This window comes from Rhineura floridana, chromosome 6, assembly GCF_030035675.1.
Source record: "Rhineura floridana isolate rRhiFlo1 chromosome 6, rRhiFlo1.hap2, whole genome shotgun sequence".
Taxonomy (NCBI): domain Eukaryota; kingdom Metazoa; phylum Chordata; class Lepidosauria; order Squamata; family Rhineuridae; genus Rhineura; species Rhineura floridana.
The window spans coordinates 77,626,548-77,647,735 of record NC_084485.1 but is presented as its reverse complement, the minus strand read 5'-3'; the positions used below and the strand labels follow the sequence as shown (position 1 = coordinate 77,647,735).

At 42.6% G+C, this 21,188-nt stretch overlaps 2 protein-coding genes across 3 annotated transcripts in view; one reads left to right on the top strand and one right to left on the bottom strand.

Annotated features, from left to right (window-relative positions):
• Window positions 1–2,980: 2,980 nt before the first annotated feature.
• LOC133386854 (galanin receptor 2a-like) lies at window positions 2,981–3,976 on the top strand. Its single transcript, XM_061630624.1, has one exon. It carries the CDS (start codon window positions 2,981–2,983, stop codon window positions 3,974–3,976), a length of 996 nt encoding a protein of 331 aa, XP_061486608.1.
• Window positions 3,977–10,173: 6,197 nt separating this feature from the next.
• CPNE5 (copine 5) overlaps window positions 10,174–21,188 on the bottom strand; it is a 200,033-nt gene continuing 189,018 nt past the window's right edge. The window contains exons 18-22 of one of the 2 annotated variants that reach the window (XM_061632533.1): window positions 20,844–20,946; window positions 18,519–18,576; window positions 15,914–15,987; window positions 14,599–14,819; window positions 10,174–11,549 (exon numbers count right to left, since the gene is read on the bottom strand). In XM_061632533.1, coding sequence (XP_061488517.1) covers window positions 14,631–14,819; window positions 15,914–15,987; window positions 18,519–18,576; window positions 20,844–20,946 — 424 coding nt within the window. In that variant the 3' untranslated portion in view covers window positions 10,174–11,549; window positions 14,599–14,630. Of the gene's footprint in view, window positions 11,550–14,598; window positions 14,820–15,913; window positions 15,988–18,518; window positions 18,577–20,843; window positions 20,947–21,188 lie in introns of those variants that run through there. The other variant, XM_061632534.1, reaches the window with a different exon arrangement.

The window sequence follows — 21,188 nt, the reverse complement described above, 5'->3', positions numbered from 1 at the left end:
TAGAGCTTGTTGTTGAAAATCCGTCCCACCTTCGTCGGCTGGACCTCGTCCCATAAATTAATGAGATCTGGTCATCCCAACAAAAATAGGCTTTGAGGTTAATCTCTTCGTTTCTCCCTACCCGGGAGAAGTTTAATCAGTCAAAAAAAAAAAAAAAACTGACTGATATATCTGAATAAGCTTCTTTTGAGGCAGGAGCCCGTCTCAAAAGCAGGCACAGGCTAAGTCACCCTTCCCGGAAGTCTATATAAAGCACAATTGTTTGGTAAGCTTTCACCTTTAACAACTATGACTGAATGCAGTATCTAAGGCAGGGGTTCTTAACCTGTAGTCCATGGAACCAGAGGGTCTGCAAACTGGGTGCAATAAAAAAACAAAACAAATTCCAATGCTATAAAATAAATCATATATTTTTTAAAAAAATTATGGGGGTCCATAGCTTTCATCAGATTCCTAAGAGGGCCCATGGCCTTAAAAAGGTTAAGAACCACTGATCTAGAACCTTGTTAAATGAATTGGGAGAAACGTTTTGCTCAAATGGCAAGATGTTTCCTTTTGCTTCATTGTGGTAGTGGGGTGTGTGGCTCTTTCAGTTCTGCAGCGATTGGTGTCAAACCCAAGTTTCTGCTGTGCCTTTGCTGTGCAAAGCATGGGTTAGCTTGGTTAGCGGAGACTTGTGGTGATTCTTTGGATCACAATGGATTGTAGGGGATGTGCCCTTATGCTGACTCTCATTCAGAAGGAAGCCTTCTATTTGTCCTCATACCCTACTCCTCCATTCAGCACCTCTTCAGAGACGCTCACATTCACTGATGCATGGGGGCAATGACCCATTCACACAAGAACAGGCATCTATGCTCACACATAGAACCATAGAACTCAGAAGTCTGTAGTAGTAGTTGTTTGTTTTATTACCCACCCTTCACCAGAATACAGCTGTAAAAATTATTTAAAACAAATTACAATCACAATTAGAGTGGGTCCTAAAATATGTCTCTCTCAAGTGTCATTTCAAAGACCAGGGTAAAGACTAGATTTAGTCTAGCAGCCCATTTAAGAGTAAAAGATCTTAATCCAATTGCCTGCTCAATGCAGGATCTAAAACATACAACCAAAAACCTGCCATTTTTGCTATTATTGCTGTAATTTGTGTTTAATGTATTTATATAGCAATTTTTCATAGACTCACCCACACTCTGTACCCTCTTTTTCTACCCATCTCCCTTACTTGCATACTTGCTTCCTGCTACTGCTGCAGTCCTTCATTGGCCCCTTGCAGAGTGAAAGAGCCAATGTGGCAACTAAGTGGGGGTGCAGGGAGGATGCATACTACACACTGTCAGAGAATGAGGGGGCATCTGAATACATTACTGCCTTCTGTCCCAGAGAGAGAGAGAAAGTGGCTGGGTTGGTTTGTTGCTCCCCATTGGACCTGATTCTGGTTTCATGCCACATTACTTACCAAGCTGGTCAAAGCTGCAAAGCCCTATAGTGCAACCCGGACTGCTGCTTTGCTCCCAGGATTTTCTCAAACTGGGCAAATCATGGATAGTATTCAATGCCAGTCCTACTCAGAGTAGTCCCATTGAAGTTAATGGACATGACTGACTTAGGTTCCCTATTTTGCTTGGCACAGTTACATCAAACGGATAAGAAAGCAGAGCCAAAGTGTCAAGGATTGGCATTGTGGAGGGCTAAGGTAGATGTTATTCAGGAGACCTGCAAAGTGTATCCCACTGATTTGTCTTTTTCTTTTGCTGAGAAGTTGTCCTGGGGCCCCTCCAGACTGGTGGTTTATGGCAGATGTCTTCTGCAATAAGTTTTTGAGACAACAATAGTGCACTAGCGGTGGATTTCTTCTGCTTTATGAGTTGTTCTTCAATGCTTCCCCACTGCTACCACATAATTGCTGTCGGGAAGGGCTAGAGAAACAAAAGCAGGACAAACCAACAACACCAAAACATTTTTGTATGATAAGTTACAAGATTTCAGCAGGACGTTCCAGAACATCTACTGACAGGAAATGGAAGCAGCATGACCTGCCTCAAAACTTTTGCAGGTGCAAATAGCATTGAAAGAGGGATTATGTATGACCATCCTGGTACCATCATGAACACAAAAAGGACATTGGAGGAGACTCAGGGGAGACAAAGAATGACAGGGGCTGCTTAACCCTTTCATGTTCTGCTATTTGTCCACTCAAGTGTCCCCTCCTGTTGTTATTTTCCTACTTGTGGAGAAAAAGATACCCCAGTTGCTACACCTGTTTCCCATTTTCAGGTATATTTCTCATATGTCCTCGATAATCTGACAGGTTTCTCTCATTTCATATTATTTGAATTCACACTAATTAAGAAACAAATCTCATCAACCCCCATGTAGGATTCTTTCTTTCACTCACAGGAAAACAAAGCTGATGTAGAAGCAGAAAGGTTTCTGTGTGGAGTGACCATGGAGCGACAAGGTAATTTTGCATGTATGAAATGTGCCTTTAGTTCATCTTTCTCCAGTCAGGTGCTTTCTAGATGTTGGACCACAGCTCAGCCCCAGCATGAGTAGTCCTTGGTTGGCTGGGGCTGATGGGACTTGCAGTCCAACAGCAACCAGGGGCACCAGGTTTGGGAACGCTGCTCTGGTTGAAAGCTAGAGGACATCGAGGCAGATGATTTATTTATTTATTACATTTATATACCACCTTTCCTTTGAGGAGCTCAAAGTGGTGTACATGGTTCTCCCTTCTCCATTTTTTCTTCTCACCAATCTCTGAGGTAGGTTGGGCTGAGCGATAGTGACTGGCCCAAAGTCAGCCAGTGAGCTTCATGGCTGAGTGGGGATTCGAACCTTGGTCTCCCAGTCATAGTCCAACACTCCAACCATTACACTGCATTGGCTCTTAAAGAGAGTAAGAGGGGCAATTACATGTTATTGTTGTTGTTGTTGTAGATTCATATCTGCTCAGTGTCATCATCAACCTGGAATAATGGAGCTTCCAACAACCAGCAAGGAATTTTTTCTTGCTTCCAATAAGACTTCCAATGCCTCTTCTCATAGGACTGATTATAGCTTTGGCGGCCTGACACTGATACAGCTTAGATGCATCTTTGCTTCTTTCTGTGGCCTCATCTTGTTAGTTGGTTTTGCTGGCAACCTCTTCATGTTGCTGGTCCTGATTGAGGGTTTCCAGAGCAGCAGCAGCAACTCCATCTCTGCTGTGACCAGCACTCTCATGGTCAACATCACAATCTCTGATCTGATCTTTCTCCTCTACAGTGTCACTGTGCTGCTCTTCACGTTCCTCCATGAGGACTGGGAGATGGGTGCAGCTGTCTGTGTAAGCAGCCAGAGTTTTTCTATGTGGACCATGTTCTGCAGCTTTTACAGCATGGTAGTTACCTCCATCCTGCAATACCTGGCAGTAGTTCATCCAACCCGCTCCTTCTCAACAAACATGCTCCAGAGGCTTCTGCTGTGCATGCTCATGTGGCTTAAGGGCTTCACTGTCTCCATCCCCAACTGGATGCATCAAAGAGTTATTGTGTTGGAAGATGCTAGATACTGCATGCTTCTGATGACATCAAAGCAAACATACCTGTATTTTGTTCTCTTTGGGGGGATTGCCTTTTTCCCCTTTGTGCTTCTGTTGTTCCTCTGCTATTCCAGAATTGTCCATTCCCTCTGGTTCAGGAAGCTGGTGGTGGTCCAGTCATCTACGAGCATTCGGGTCAACAAGAAGGCTATTGTTATGACCCTGACTGTACTAGCTGTTTTCCTCTTGATGTGGATACCATGTTCGGTGGTGATCTACCTCTCTGCAATCCACAGCCTTCCACAAACGCCTGCGGGGTTTGTAGCCTCTGGCTTATCTACCATATTAGCTTACTCAAACTGCTCCGTGAGTCCTCTCATCTGTTTCTCCCTTTCTGATCAGTTTCAGGCTGGCCTGAAAAAACTGCTTTGCCAAAGAGGTTCTAGATAACCCCAGCATCAGGAACAGAGTTGATGGAACCCAAATAATTATATCCAAGGGTGTCTGTGAGGGGGATACGTGGGCCCTTGCTCCCCTGGAATTCTAAATGTACTTTGAGGAATGACACCAAAGACATGCAAAGGTATAAGAGTCCTAATTACAAATCTATGAAAATAGATGTGTAAGACCAATAATAAACAAATACCATAACATTTCATTATCATGGCACAGCACACAGACTTGTCCCTTGTTAGGAGTAGGCAGCAATTAATCTAGTCACCTACCGATGGATCTCTGCTGAAGGATCTACATGGCTTCTGCATTCTATTGGGGATCTACTCCGTGACTGAAAAACATTGTGTTGAATCAGTCTGTGGTCTGTAGATGTCACTGTTGCTTTTCCCCCCTCTCTTGCAATAAGAGCTGTGGAGCCAATTGTGGTAAACTGGAAACAGTTATAGAAATGCTAAGAAGTCTGAGCACAAAGCAGCACTTTAACCGTAGATTTATTTTATTTTATTGTGCCTCTTTCCAGTGGCTTTTCATCTTTCCCCCTTTTATATGGACATAGACTGCTGGTGTTTAAAAATATCAACTCCAACCCATGTTTTTCTTCCCTTCCAGACAGTTCTTATTGCAACTCCCCAAGGGCTGTCTCAATATTCATAATCATCAAGAGAATCTAATAATGAAACATAAATATAGACCAATTTCTCCAGCAAGATGGATGATTCCGATACAATTCCCGTTGTTTAGCAAAAATAATAAATCTGAACACCACAAAGCAAGCGCAACAGCAGGGTAATTTTTTAAAACACGGCAGGAATCCGCTTGACATAGGCAAGCAGCATGTCAACATGATTGATTGGCTTCTCCATCATTTCCATCTTGCTTCAGAAGGAAAGGAAGACACATTTGCACATAGCAAGATCGTTCCCGCACCACTCAAAAAATAATGGCCAAAGAGCTGTGACAAATACTCAGCTGAGAAGAATTTACTGCTAGATTTAGCAATATCAGAACCAGTGTAGGTGGTGGTAGTGGCTGGCTTGCTCCACTTCCCTCCACAGACTCCTATGCTGAACTGTGGCTCCGGTTCCCACTTCCTCCTGGGCTGCAGGCATCCTCCACCCTCTCTTTGTCATTGCATCCATGCATACCACTGAACACATTCTCAGCAGCTACTGAAATCCCATAGCGATGCCCACTCCATGACACAAAGAGCTAACAGATCGGGGTGGTGAACCACTAGGGTGGAAACCTGCTGGAGTCCACATTCCGGAGGTGGGTGAGGCCAGATTCAAAAGTAGGTATATTGGTGAAGGAGGTGTGGCCTGGGAAGAGTGCCAGGGATGGGGGAGGAGACTGGTGGACCAAATCTGGCCTATGAGCTAGAGGTTTCCCATCCCTCTCATAGATCCTTCCCTGTAACTGTGACCTGCCTTGTGGTTTTCAGGAGAGAGCTTTCTGGATACTTATCAGCAGTTTCAGTGACTGCTCCCGAGTTGGAGCCTGGCATCATCAACAAGGTCCTTGGCTATCCTGGCTTCAGAATGCTCCTACTCTGTTGCTAACACTGCTGCTTGTTCTTCAGGCATGTCTTGTCCAGCCTCAATGCTCCCCTTTTCAGGCAGTAGATGTAGGCTCAGGTCAGGAAAATGAGACCCATTCTAGCATGACGTGAGATTTAACGTCCTTACAGCAGATTTCTCTGATATTGATTTATAGAAAGAAGCCCAAGTCCTAAATGTTGCTGCTTCTGTCCCCTCTAGTAGTTCTGGGCACAAATGTAGCTGTTTCCTAGGAAATAAGAAGAGTTTCTGCACGCTTCAGTTCTTAACCAGCTCTCTCAAGTTTGTGCACCCTTCTATTAAGGACTGCCATGTTGGTCTACTCTTTTTAAAATTGTGATCATTATTATGTTAATATTTATGACTTTGAAAGCAGAGTGTTGAACAATTGATATAATCACAGTTGGTGAGGTTAAGGCTTATGCACACTTCCTCTGGAGCCAGCCCCACTGAATTCAGTGCAGCTTTGAGCTCCACATCATGGAAACGTATTCATCTGGAGTTTAAATAGTTTTGTTTACTATGAAAGGTGTCAGATCTGTCAAACTTGTGCTGGCCCACATTTTTAATGTGAATAGAGCCCGGGAAATGATGTCTGCAACAAGTTGCATAAGGGTAGAGACACACTCACTGTTCTGCTAGGTCCAGTGTGTCTCTCTCTTTTTTTTTTACAATAATTTTTATTCAAATTTTCATAAAACATACAAAACAAAATCATAAAACATTCAAAGACAAAAAACAAAACAAAACAAAAATGATTAAACAAAAAAATAAAATGTTGACTTCCCATTTGTCACAGATCAAATCAGTTGTAGGTCTACAATATATAACAATCCTGTCTCTTAAATTATATTATAAAATCACTTTCCTCCAGTAGTTATCTTAATTAATCATCAAATCTCATAAACATTACTTTATTCTTTCCACAAAAAGTCAAAGAGAGGTTTCAATTCTTTAAGAAATATATCTATCAATTTTTCTCCAAATAAACATGTCGATTAATCCATCTTGTTAATAATTATAATAATCTTATTGTCATAACCATAGTCTAAATAAACATATCGATTAATCCATCTCATCAAAATCTGTTAGGTCCAATAATTTCAATAGCCATTATTCCATTATCCATATTAATTCCATCTTCCATCTTCAATAGTCCTGTTAAGTCCAATAATTTCAGTGTCCAATCTTCCATTATCAGTATTCCATAATAATCTTGCTGTCATAGCCATAGTCATATAATAAGAGTCTGATGGGAATTTCCTCTATCCCAAATATTTTCTTGCCATCAATTCTGAATAAGTTGCTGAAATATTGTTGTAAAGTCATATCTGTGTTCTTCTTTTTTACAAAATGCACTGGCTCATCTCTTGAGAGTTTTTCCATTGTCACATGGCTGCAGTTAATTCCATAGATTTTCTCTATATCAAGCTCCATCACGTCATTCCAGTCCAGAAGATTATCCAAGCCATTGATAACTTTATCTCTAATATCTTCATTAATTTCTTCAGAGATAACGTTAAATTCCAAACAGTAGATTTTATTTCAAATATCCATAAACTCCAGATCTTTTTCCAATTCCACATTTGTTCCAATCTCCAGGGCTTGTATCTTCCCTTTATTTTTTCTTTTCTCATCTCTGATCTCATTCTCCTCTCTCACAGGATCCCCTGTTTCTTTAAGCTCCTGCGTCATTTTGCTCAGTTCAATTTTCAGCTCCTTACTGCCCTGTCGCAGGGTTTGTTTCGTTATCTCAATCTCATCCATTATTTTCTGAAACATAATTACTTCCAGATTCTCAGCCACTTTCTTGATTGCCATTTTTAAAACCACGAAAACAAAACAAAACAAAAATAAAGAAGAACCACTTCTTATTTCAGCAACAATTGGGTTAATATTCCAGGCTTGATGACATCACAGTATAAACAGAGCAGCCTGCCTTATCTCTCTATGTTCAAGAACACAAAACAAATTTAGTTCCCAGCATCAAAACAGTTAGTGGCGTCGTGAAGAAGCAGATTCGTCAAAATAAAATAGACCAAAAAGAGAATAGTCCCAGACAATATAATGTTCCTCGGAATAGAAATCCCTCTTCTGTTTATATCTTTAGAATGCACTTCCAGGACAGCTTTTTGCAATAGAAACAGAGATAAGCTGTTAATTTCGTGAATAACAGAGAAGAGTTATAGCCCACCCAGACGTTCTTTAAAGCTGATTCATTTGACAAATCTCTTTTTGCTGCAACAATTTAAACCAAGTAAAAAAAATAATAGAAAGAAGGGTGCTTGCCTGTTAGTCTGTTTTCTCTTTGAAGAAAAGATAAACGTATCGCATTAAACAGATAGAGCTTGTTCGGAAGTCCGTCCGGCATTGCTGGCTGGACCTTTTCTCATAAATTAATGAAATCCAGTCCTCCCAACAAAAACAGGCTTTTGAGGTTGATCTCTACGTTTCTCCCTGCCCGGGAGAAATTTCATCAGTCAAAAAAAAAAATGTTCTGACTGATTTATATCTGAATAAGCTTCTTTTGAGGCGGGAGCCCGTCTCAAAAGCAGGCACAAGCGAAGTCACCCTTCCCGGAAGTCCTAGGTCCAGTGTGTCTCGATTTCTCTTTTCTGAAAACGGTGGTACATGATGCCTTGGTAAAACCTGGTGGGATCAGCTCCGGTTGTGTTTTTTAAAATTCAGCTTCAACAGATTTCGCAACTGATTGTTGCCCTTCCAGGTATGACCAATGGAAATGCTTGGCTGTAGGCAACTAATGTACTCACAGCCTATGGCAGGTAAACTACCATTCTGTGAATCCACTCTCAGTGTCACCAGTCCTTCACTACTAAGGAGCAATATTTTTCCTGGAACTCTGTTAAAGGCTAGGTTCTGTTGAACTCTTTGATTCGGTTTTCCTCCAGAAGAGCTCCTTGAACAGCATTGGATGACTTTTCTTGAAGTCTCCCTAAATTTTGGAGAAGATGAGATGCTTGTCTGGTGGTGGCATTCTCCCCCCCCCCCCCGTTGCCTCTGCCTTTTGCAGAGCCTAACAGCTCCCCTCCAAGGACCAATGCTGTGTATGCTTCTTACAGAATGAATTAGCATTCTGCAAAGCCAGAGAAACAGAGAAAAAGAGAGGACTTTTTATGCTTGACAAGGAACAGTATTTGGAACGCACTTTGCCAGCAGCTACAGGCCTTTCGAATGATAATTATACATTTGCCTGTGTGAATTCAATATCCAGTGTCAGTTGTCCTAGATATGCCACACTAATCACAATAACCACTAATGGCTTTAAATTTTATAGTGAGAGATCCCAAAGCATTTAATTTTAAGCGCACCAATTTTAAATCTATATGGTTCTAATGTACTAGGTTTGCTTGGGAGTGGGTTGCTCAAAGCATTTCTACCTCCCCACTCTCTTGAATCCATGCACCACCATAAATATCTATGTTAGTATGAAGGGCAGGATCCTTCTTCACAGGTCTTATTGCTACTATTTGTCTGCATACGAAAAAGAATTCACCTATCCACGACCTATTAGACAGTTTTTGAGAAGCTGGATGCTTTATGGTCTTTTGAGGAATACTGGAATTATTTTACAAGTTTAAAATGATTTTGAATACTTATGTTGGATATCTATTATCAGTTTGCTCATCTGCATACTATAAAGCTATAATATTATGCAATTGATATCAGATAAGTATTTGAAAGGGTTTTTGTTGCACTTTACACACTGGAACTGACGTGTAGGATTTCATACACTGCTTCTATAGTGAGTAATATCAGCATTTGAAGTTTCTTGTAATGATCAGATTTTAGTAGTGAATGCTCTCTCCATTTTGTGTGTGTTCTATACACATTGCGCATCATTTCCACACTTCCCTTTCTCTTTGATCTTGAGAACTATGCCAAAAGCAAGTTCCTACAGGATAGTACTTTTGAGTGCAATACATTTGAAATTTAAATATGAAGGCTGCAATCCTATACATACTTACTTAGGTGTACATCTCACTAGGATTTATTTCTGAGTAAATCTACGTTGGATTACACTGTTAATTGGCCCTGTTACAACATCTGAGTAAGGAGGAGGTAGAATTGCTAAAATCTGCCTAAGCAATTATACTAATAGCCCCTATCCCTTCTTGTGGTTCCTTTAAAAATGCTTCTAAGAGTTTTTTGATATTGTGATTTTGACCCAAGATCTGCTTTGATTTATATGTTTGGTGTATTGTGGCATTTGTAATGATGTAGCCTATATGCTTTTTGTACCCTTTATCTAGCTTACAATGTGTTTTAATAAATGCATATATTTGTCCAAATGTAAAGAATTGTAGCAATTACTGATGGGTCACAAGTTGTGTGTATATATATATAATTATACCACACAGTCACATACACAGGGAGAGAGAATACCATCTTTATCAGTACACATTTTGTTCCTAAAAGTGACCATTATCTGATTTCTTTTGGGTATACATGTAACAACATTCAGAATATTATTCTGTCCTGAAAATGATTTTTCCTGGATTGTCTTCCTAAATTTGGGACATCTGATAATCTTAATAAATCATTCATGCTATAAGGTAAATGTTCCCACACTGCTTTAATAAAAGAAATCATTTATTTCAGTTTAAGGCAGTCCAATAGAAACCATGTTACACCAGACATTCAATGCAGAAAATGGTACCATAAAAGAGAGAAAGGTCACTGTCATGCAAATAAAAATAGTTGTCATGGGAGAGGGAAAACAGGAGTAGCCAAGAGCATGCTGGATGGCTGTAAGAAAGATCAGGAGCCGAGAAAACATTGATTTTGGGATATAACAACCTTTCTGTAGCTTCCTCAAACAAAGTCACCTGGAGAATTCCTGTTATTTCCACCGTCACCCCCTGAGAGCTAGTCAGTGGGCCTGGGATTCATCAGGTATGCCCAACCCAATATCTGATCTTATATGTCTTTATGCCCAACATGTTTTGCCAGCACTATGCAGTCACAGGCACGTATGATGTAAACCATCTTGTTCATCCACTCACATAAACTGAAAACAGGGCAGCTTTGGCATGCTTCACCCAACACATGCACTTTTACAGAGATGTGGCACACAAAACTGTAGGGTATGCAGCACTCCTCAGTTGCACTTGGAATGATGTAACAATGCACAGATAGGGTACAAATTAGTACAGGTAAACACTGCTCAATGCCTCTGCTCCTTTAGATCTGGACAGCAGTGTTATATGTGCCTCCCACTGTCTCCTCTATGGAAGATTCTGATTTTGAGCGGTATTTGGGGGGAAATGTCTGAATACTGCTAGGATAAAGGAGGCAGAGAAATAATATTTTAACTCACACTCTTCCATACACTTGTTGAGGTTGTAGTTTTATAGTATAATCCACATCCCAAAGCAAAGGCAATGGCAAAGCTCCTATTTATCATAACCAGTTCAGGATTGCTTGCCAAATCTGGGCTTTTCATTATGCAGGCCAGGTAAATTAACAGGAATTTCAACCCCCAAACTGAGAATTTCTGGTTGAGTTATAGCCAATGTTGATCCTGCATCAGAGATTAAGTATCATTTACAATCAGTTGGCAAAACTGAAGATACTTGGAGTTCCTCGAGCACCAAAACAAATCCACCACTGAGCTCTGGAGAGTATTATAAAACTTGCTGGCTGACTAGCTCTGGAAGAGTTTATGAGCCAGCCAGCCAAAGCTGCATTTCAAACGTAGCTGTCCAAAGAGCAAAGTGGCACAGGATGGGAATAGTAAAGCCTCTCAGATGGGTATAACCTGGATGCAATGTAGCTAAAATGGTGAGAAAGGAAATGACAGCTTACTATGTTTCCCCTTATATCCTGCTCTTCCTCCTGGAGCAGCCCAGTAAATCAAGGGAAACCATAAATCAGTGTTTGCTCCATACATACAATTTCTCCTTCCATTCTAGTCACCAGATTGCTCTGACCATGGCCTGGATCTTGTCCTAATTCTGCCTGATTGTTGCAAAGATGGGACAGAGAGCCACCTAGAGAAAATAATATCAATAATTACAGAGCACAAAGCACTTATAGTCTTAATAGTGGGTTGCAGGGATCCCACTGGCATCCCTGTTTATCATGGAACATTTTCCCTTATTTCACAGGGAAAACAATATATGAGCCTAGGTTTTACAAAGCCTGGGTCAGGCCTGCCATTGGCCAGCTGTCCGAAGTCTTGTTGACCTATGCTGTGTAGTCTACTGTGAGGCTGGAACAGGCAAAAGTGAGCTGTATGATGATATCAATATCAAATCTAGTGCTCTCACAGAGCCAATCTGCTTCCTTTCACATCATGCTGCCACCACCTGTTCTAAATAAGTCCACTCTAGAGGAAGAACTGGAAATTGCTTAGCAGCTGCCTGGTATGTTTCTCTAAAACCTCTGAAGTACTGTTTAGAGTAATTGTTAGGCTAACAAAAATAGCTAACAAAATAGCCATCCAGCTTTAGAACGAATCTCATCCTGAGTAGTTCAGAAAGGTTCAGGGATCTGGCTCCCTGTGATGGGCACTTGCCCAAATTATGACCTACCTAGAAAACCTCCAAGCAACCAGGAAAAGGAGAAAAGGAGGGAGGGCAGTTTGAGGTTTCACCAATGCATGAATCACATGGTAAATACCTTGTCAAATAAAGATCAAAATTTGAAGACGTAAGCTGGAGCATATTTTTGTTGACCTATATAAAAACTCTTCAAACCCTCTAAAAGGTTAAACACTGGCAGTTAATCCTGCGAGCAGACACTGACTGGCCATCAGCCGTGACTGTTTTTATCTCCAGGGCCTTTCTTTCTCTTACAGCGGGGTGGGAAACCAGTGGCCCTCCAAATGTTGCTGGATTCCAACTCTCATCAGCCTCAGCCATCATGGCCAATGGTGAGCCACAATGGTAGTCCAGCAACATCTGGAGGGCCACAGGTTCCCAATCCCTGTCGTAGAACTTTGCCAATAGCTTCTGGGAGCTACTTGAGTATCATCATGTACAAGTAGCAGCTGTTCCATGGCCCTTGGGGAGTCAATGCTGTTGTAGAAATAGATGGCTATGTGTAAGAGAGTGGAAAACATTGGTAGGATGGTTGGTTAATGATAGGGATAAGGGCATTGGTTCTGGAAAGCTGGGGGACAAGATAGGCAAAGGGGTGGTAGAATAAGAAGGAGCCATGTATGTTGGCTAAAGGTAGAGGGTGTGTGGCCTTCATCCATGAGTGAATCAGAATCAAGGACTCTTGCTTGGAATTTGTGGTTTTAAATGGGATCAGACTGGAAGATCTGCTTGGTTGAGAATTACGTATAATGAGAAGTACTTTTAAGAGTTGATGGGATAGGTATAAACTGAAATAAATACATACATAAACAAAATGCTTTCCAGGCAAGAGTTTGGGAACTGCTGTGAGCCTGAGCCTGACTGCTTTAGAGTAGAGCTTGGGAACCTGTGATTTGGACTGCAATTCTCATCAGCCCCAAGCAGCATGACCAATGCTCAGAGATGATGGGAGTTGAAGTCCAGCAACTTCTGGAGGGCAACTCCTTCACTTTTTAGAGTAGCCTATCCCCACCAGGTGCCCTCCAGATGTTTTGGACCACGTCATTCATCAAGAGCCGGCTGGGGCTGATGGGAACTGCAGTCTAAAACATCTGGAGGGTGCCAAGTTGGAGAATGCTACTTTAGAGCTGTGTGCAAGTTTTGTGATCTATGCCAGGCTGGAGTTTTTATATAGCAGATTCATGTTCCGCAAAGGCTGAAACGAAAGAAGGACATGCTGTACTAAAGTGCAATACAGGAAGGGTAGAAAGAGCTACAGCCATTCCTATTTAATATTGGGAACTGACTTTTTCCATATCTCTATGAATACAGACTCGAAGCCAAATCTCAAGACCATCTTGAGTAAGATCAGTTGTAAGCCATCAATCTAGGAACCTAGGAAGCTGCCTTATACCGAGTCAGACCTCTGGTCCATCTAGCTCAGTACTGTCTACACCAACTGGCAGCGGCTCTCCAGGATTTCAGGCAGGGAGCCTATCCCAGCCCTACCTGGAGATGCCAGGGATTGGGGCCTTCGGCATGCAAAGCAGGTGCTCTACCACTGAGTTACAGCCATTCCGCACTCTAATGGGCAAAACTGTGGAAAGGCCAAAAATAAGGCCCAGTCGTTATTTTCTTCTCCCATATTCAGAATCTCAATAATTCCCTGCACAGAACCTTCATGTATCAAAGTCTAGAAAGCAATTTGCTAAAAACCAGTACTGACTGAAAATGAAGACTGCAAAGACAGGGCTCTTCTCACCCTGCTGACCTCTTCCCCCAAACAAAAAAGGGACTTAATTGAGGCACACCAACAAACAAGCAAGCAAGCAAGCAATCCAGGCCTGCACAAATATTTGTCAAAGTAGATTTACAAAAGAATAAGAGGTTTAGCAACTTAGGGACTGGATGGAGCACGAGGAACAGCAGCAACACCAGCAGCATCAGAGACGACATCACACAGTCACTTGATCACAATATTCAGCCTGCCAGGTCAATCCGAAAGCTGAACCATTACAAAGCAAGGAAGAAAGGCAGAAGACAGGTGGCTGCTGGACTATACATGGGCTATATAAAAAAAGCCCAGATCATTCAGAAACTCCTGATGTGAGAGGTGGGGAGAGGAGAGATGCTTGGAAGATTTGGGGCAAGGGCTGCTCCACCACACAAACCATGTGCAAAATGAGTGATCTATGCCTCCTTACGAGGACTTCCAAGGCAGACTGGACTCCTCCCACCTTGGTGACCTCCTGAAATAGGAAATGAGGCAACTTGCCAACAACAGGGCTTGTCCTTTAAAAAAATAAAATAAAGCCCAGATTTCCCCCTGGTTGCTGTCCTTCCAGTGATGCACATGGGTGTGCCAGAATAACAGCAATAAACCAGCTCCCAGAGAGGATTTTTGCAGAAAAGAGTACACTGTGGATTTTCAGTGTGTGCTGTGATGATCACTGCCTTGATGTTAGCCTGCCCCCAGAAAGTTGATAGCTGAAGAGAGTGACTTGTGTTTTGTAGGCACCTGTTTAAAGTGCTCTTCTCCTCTCCTGATGTTCAAATTTCTGTCTGAAGGGTCTGGCCTGTGGGGGTATAAGGAGGTGGAGCTGGGTTGGGTTTGATGCCACGTCCCTTCATGTAGGAGATGAACTGGTCTGGGATCTCAGCCAAGACATCCTTAGCTAGCCGGGCCATACTCAAGACATGGTTTCCCGTGCGGTCAATGTAATCTCGGAATGGGACAAACTGGGAGAAAGAGAGTAACATTCAAAGATTTGAAAAGCACATTATTCAAAATGCAATATATTTATATTCTTGCAACAGAGAATCTTCTGATCCATACAGACTGGACCAGATGAATAGTACAGAAAGATCACAGAGGGCAACCTCCAGCAATTCACCGCGCACACATCATGCCAAAACCTCCCCAGCTTTTAGAGAGTCACGAATTTGTTATGGAAGTTCCTATCTCAGGTGAGTTAAAAACTTTTGATAGGTTATGCCTTTCAATTGTTACTCACCTCAAACATTTGGGCTGGGCTGGGCTATGGATTTAAATGCATATTAGAAACATAGGAAGCTGCCTTAGATCAGCTCAGATTATTTTTCCATCTGGGCCAGTATTATATCTACTCTGACTGTCAGCAACTTTCCAGAGTTTGTGCCTGAGAGTCTTTCCCAGCACCTTGCTACTACCTGACCCTTTTAACAGGAGATGCCAGGGATTGAAGCTGCAGCATTCTGCATGCAAAGCATGTGCTCTCTTGTTGCCCTGGCACCTTCAACCACCTTTGGCCTTGTTTTCTTTCCGGTATTGGTCCACATTCAGAGTAAACAATAGTAAACCTACCTGCCAGCAGTGGTGGCTGTGCCACGTGGTGGGGTAAAAGCAGAGGAGCCCAAGAGCAGGTGGAGCCAAAGCCAACATATTCTAGTTTTGTCCCCATCCTCCTCCCTGCCGAGTTCTACATAAGCAGCATTGAGACTAAGGAGGAGAAGGCCGTGCCACCCTCCCCCTGGACTGGTTGCAAGCAGGAGGGCAAGCAGGTGGGAGCTAGCTAAGGGCAGTAGACTGAGGCTGGTGGGGCACTGCTCCATTTGTACCAGCCCCCACTGCCTGCCCGGAAGCTAGTGCAGTGGCCCCCCTCACCCAGCAACCCACTTCTGAAGCAGATGCTGCTGCTGGGTCTCTCACCCACCGACCCACCACAAGCCAGCGCTGAAACACAGAGACTCTTCAGCCCTGTTCTACAACAAGACTGGCACACATTTTCCGGCTGGCAAGTTGCACATAAAGCAGATTAGGTGGAAGTAAGTTTAAATAATAATAATAAAAATACCTGGACAATGTCACGTTCAGCAATCTTCCCGCGAGATGAGATTCGGATGTCATCGCCATCCAGCTCCACCATAGCTGTCCGGTGTAGGGAGGGGTGAATGGAAGGGAAAAGGATTCATCAGACAGTATGAATAAGGGTGCCAAGGATGCAAAGACTACTGCAGACCCATAAAACACATCTGTGCCATGACGACTGATAAAGCAGTGAAATTGTCTGAAAAGTGCAATTTGAGAAAATGGCACAACTATTTTCTTTCAGAGAGTCAAGCGGGAATCCCATCTTCTGTTTTCTCTTTGCATATTGTAATTGGCTCTACTAACGGTCCTAACAATACCCATTTCTCATTGTTCACTGGAAGTTATAATTAATCTGTTTTATTTTACCTGTTATTTCATTGTACAGCCTTTCAGCAAGAGACCAATTTTTGCATAGGACACTGTCAAATCTGAGGCAAGGAATTTGTAATTGGTGGCTTAAATATATGAGAAGAGTTAGCTGTTGCTTTGCAGCACTTTCAGCATGTACTGCATTTGGCTAATCATGCTTTATCAAGTGAAACCTATGGTATCTGTGCAAATTTAGATTGACGGAAGTGAATATATTGGCAGATTGTTCCTCAGCTTTACTTGTCTAGTTTTTCTGAACAGCTACATTATGACAAGAACTTAAGACACATGATGAATGCCCCCTACAACATATACACATATATTTGAAGAAGCATGCCCTTAATATCTTCTTCTTACATAAGAGAGGTCTGGCAATGGAATACACTGTCCAAAGAGGTGTATAGGGCCTCCTTTTGTTGAAGATTTTCAAGAAAACACAGGAATGATCACGTATGCTTTAGCTTTATGACTACATGCGCATCATAACTTCAGAAACATTATGGGCAATCTGAAAGGCTGCTGGGGACAAGGGCCATAGACACGGATCTTGTATACCAAGAGGGACTACTTCACTCTGCCCTCCCATGTCTATAGAACTAAGTGTACACAGGTAGGAACATGGTGATGAGGATTTTGGTGACTGTTGCACAAAAGGAATGAAGAGATTATGTTTTCCCTGAACTCTTACAGAAAACCTGTCTCAAAGAGAACACTCACCAGGAGCCTCATCTTCACTGCTGCAACTGAAGCTGCAAGGGCAAGACAACTCAAAATACTGACAATCCACTTTCCCCCACCTAAACCCTCAAGAAAAGAGAATGGCGTGTCGATCCTGCAAACCCCAGGGTATCTCCTTGCAACTAAACAAAAAAAAACTCTCCCATGCAAAACAGGCTGTTACAGGCTTGTCCCTGAGGGTCAATAAAAGTCTCAGGATGAACATTTCTTGTTAATGTGCAATTGAGATGTTGACTGTGGGTAAGGAGGCCTGAATTCTATTTCTATAGCCCCTCCCCTTTTGATATAAATCTGTTCTTGTTGGCAAGACCCAAAAGGGGAGTGCTGCCTTTTAAAGGCAACATCTACTCCTCCTTACAGGGGGACAGGACCAAAAACTCCACACATCTTGTTTCCCATATACTGTCTTTTCCAGCTGGGCAGCTCACATAGCTACCTCCTGTGAGCTTATTGCAGTAGCTGTCATCATTCATTATTCATGTGCTTCCACTTGCACAGACAACAATACAAGCATGTTGTGTGCGGCAGTGTAACAAAGATTATGTGTGTTGATACTGCAGCAGGATTTGAATAATTTTCTGGGTTAGCCTCTCACTGTTCTGAGAGGAAGAGCAGCCTATTCAGCCCTCTCTGGTCCTGGCAAAAGGGTGACTGTTTACAGGCTGCAGCTGTTCAGGGTACCAGGAGATTCAAATTTCTTTCTGCAGGAAGCTCTGGAATTGGTGGCTACAAGGGTCCATTACTGCACCATGATAGTCTACACTATAGAGGATGCTGTGGCCTCCTCCTGGCTACTGCATTGTGTGTGGATGGTGCATATAATGCAGTGGTAGGGAACCTCCAGCCCACAGGCCAGCCCCCCCATTTGGCCTGCGAGGCTCTTTTGGCTAAGCCATGCCCATTTACCCAACGCAGGTAAAGAGGCTGGCCCTAAAAGGAGGGTTTGCAGGCACTGCCGCTTGGCTGATTGGTGGCACCAGCAAAGCCCTGTGCACAGTGCTGGAGCTTGCAAAGTGCCACACACAGCGCTATGCAAGCATCAGGTCAGAGCTTGCAAAGCACTGTGCCTTTGCCTGCATGGTTAGGTTTCAAACTGTGTAAGTAGAAATGATGTCAGGTGACTGACAGGTGGGCAACCCATTGCCAGCTCTCCATCCCTGGGTTATGGGCTGGATACTATAATGAGGTCCTTCATGATATATGTGCCTTCTCTGAATGGCTAGTGCAGTGCCATTGCTGAACTGCAACACTACATTGGTGAGTGATGTCAGGATTGCTGTGAGAGTTTCTATCTGTGCTGCTATATTACTGCTTATTGATGGGCATTCTACTGTTGATTTTGCTGCTGATTAAGCATAGATTGTAACTATATTACACTGACATTAACCCTGGCACAGCAGCTGCCAATATAGCAGAACCATAGGATCCAGTCTTTCAGTATTTCATTATTGGAGAGATTTTTGCCCAAGTTAAGTTCTTACCATCAAATTCCGCCTGCCCAACTCCCACAATGATTATGGACATCGGAAGCTTGGCAGCCTTAGGACCAACAGGAAACAAAGTTTGGGGGACAGAGGGTTGCAGTTGAGGATTTGAGATGACAAGAAGAAGAGAGAAAATAAGAGCATGAATTCAAAACAGAAAGCTGTCAGATGATCTGTCAGAAATCAGGTGACGGTGTAGGGCAGGGATGGGATGGGAATTCCAGATGTTGAACTCCAACTCCCATCAGCTCCAACCAGCATGGCCAGTGCCCAGGGATGATGCGTCGTAGTCCAGCAACATCTGGGGGTCACCAAGTTCCTCATCCCTGGTATAGGGCTAGCCTAGCATCCTTAGCACTGCTTGATGTAAATATTTGAAGTAAAGATAACCGAGCAGTAAGTGGAATCAGAGGAGGTGTTTCTTTGGCAGAAAAATAAAAGAAAGCTAAAATCAAAGCTGGTTCTAATTATAAGTGTAAGATTATGTTGATCTCGGCCTTTTAAAGATACATACATAGTAATTATTGGTCTCATTTTAAGTGCCAAAATACATCTTCACATGTGCAATTTGGGGGGTCCAGCTAACAACGGGAATAGCAATGCGACTCTGTCATACCAACACATCAAGAATTTGGTCCCCTTGTGCAATTCACACACACACACCTGCAAATCCTCATCATAACTACACCAAGGGAGCAGAATCTAGACTTCGAGTCTTACCTCCCCACCCACCCCCACCTCCAGATTCCGTGAGATGTACTAACAGTGAAGAAAGATTTGGAATTATAAACGCACTGCTAAGTTTGCCATTGGCTGTAGTAGCATATTGTCATTCTAGCATTATCTTTTTGTTGTTGTTGGCATATTTGTATATTTAACTCTGCTCACACTTTCTACGTGCAGACTTTGGACCTGTTAAAAAGCACAATATGCCACCTTATCCTTATATGGGGAGCTAAATATGTTGAGAACATTTTCATGGGGGAGATGGGGCGGGGGCTGTTTCACACTCCACAGTGCTAAACTCACATAATCATAGCTCGGTATCATAATTAACCCATTCTCACAACTGATTTAGCAAGGAACTGCTGCTACCATAGAAAAAGGGAGCACATCCATCCACCACATTTTGTCCCCCCCTCCAATTTTCATAGGCTAAGCCCTTCTGTTTGCATAGAAACAAATCTTTCTGACCCTCTCCCTGACCCTAATGCTTTTGTACTTGCTAATGGGCTTTGCCATTGTGTCATTTAAAGATATTGTAGGGATATGTTATGCTTTCCACTCTGCCTGCCTGCCAAATGCCTTCAGGAGCCCTTGCTTGTTCTTAACACACTCTGCCTGCCTTATTATTAAATTAATCAAGCTCCCTTCTCTTCCTCACTGGCAACCACTGATTGTTGCTTCTTCTTTTTTTGCTGTTAAACACAGACGTGGTAACTGTGCTCTTTGCTTGGGCTGATCTCTGGCCATGTTGTAACCAGGGAGACAAGAACAGTTTAATAACAAGCACCCTCGTCACCACTGGAACCGAAAACACAGCACGTGGAAGTATCAAAATGCAAACAGCAAAGGAAAATTGCCTTTGGAACTGTTTGGGTGTTGAAAGCAATTATGGTGTAAATAGGAAGCTATTGTTAGTTCTTATGGTCCAGCTGATATTCAAATTGCCCTGGGAGATCTGAGTTCAAAGCCTATCTGAGCCATGGACAAAGTAGCCTTGGTAAAGTCATTTTCTCTCCCCCTTAACATTTCATCAGCTACTTTGATGAGGCAGGAGATAACAGCTGATGGAGCACAGTGAAGAGAAGAATGAGTCAGGAAAACCCCGGTGCAAATCTTTCCTCATCCATCTACTCACTGGATGGTTTTAGGCTTGCCTCTCTCAGTTTTGGTTCCCTCATCTGTAATATGGGGACAATAAGATTGGCCTACCTTACAGGATTAGGCAAGGGTTACTAATTTCATTAAACACTCTATGAATTCTAAATCTAATGCTGTTAACATGGGGTCAGAAAATGGTTACAAGGTGGAAAGAATAAACAGTATATTCACAATTCAGTGATTCCCAAGCATAGTTACAAATACAGCTCCTACATTATGGGCCAGTGTATGCTTGGCATTTGTGCAGTGGGAAAACAGTTCTGCGTTGTGGCCACATCTTTTTTTTTGTGGCTAGAAATAAATCCAAGGATCTTAGCTCTCTAACATGTTACATTGCCTTTCTAAAGCTAAACGTTTTCATTGTGGCAGAGAGGCACATTTTTCTTTGTTTTGCAGATCTGAACTCATGGTGCAACACCACCAACTTGCGCTACTCACATTGACAATAGCTTCTTTTGTCTGCGCCATGTCCGAGATCACACCGTCAGTGATGATGAGCAAAACGAAATACTGGGAACCATCCTGCACAGCTGCAGCATACCTGAGTTTTAAGAGGAGCTCATGTAAATACAGGCACAGAGGCAGAAGCGTGTCAGGGCTAGGGATGAGTGAGGATTTCAGTGAAACAGGATTTTGAATCAGACTCCCTGACATTTTGCAGGTCTGCTATCTTTGTGGACTGATCCTGAAACTGGCTAACATCCAATACTTTCCCCAACACCGGATTTTTACCACATTGAACATAAGTTAAACTGATTAGCCTGCTTTGCTTGCTAACTGAAA

Excerpts from the sequence above, each read along its gene's own strand:
- LOC133386854 (XM_061630624.1), top strand. The coding sequence starts at position 2,981 with ATGGAGCTTCCAACAACCAGCAAGGAATTTTTTCTTGCTTCCAATAAG.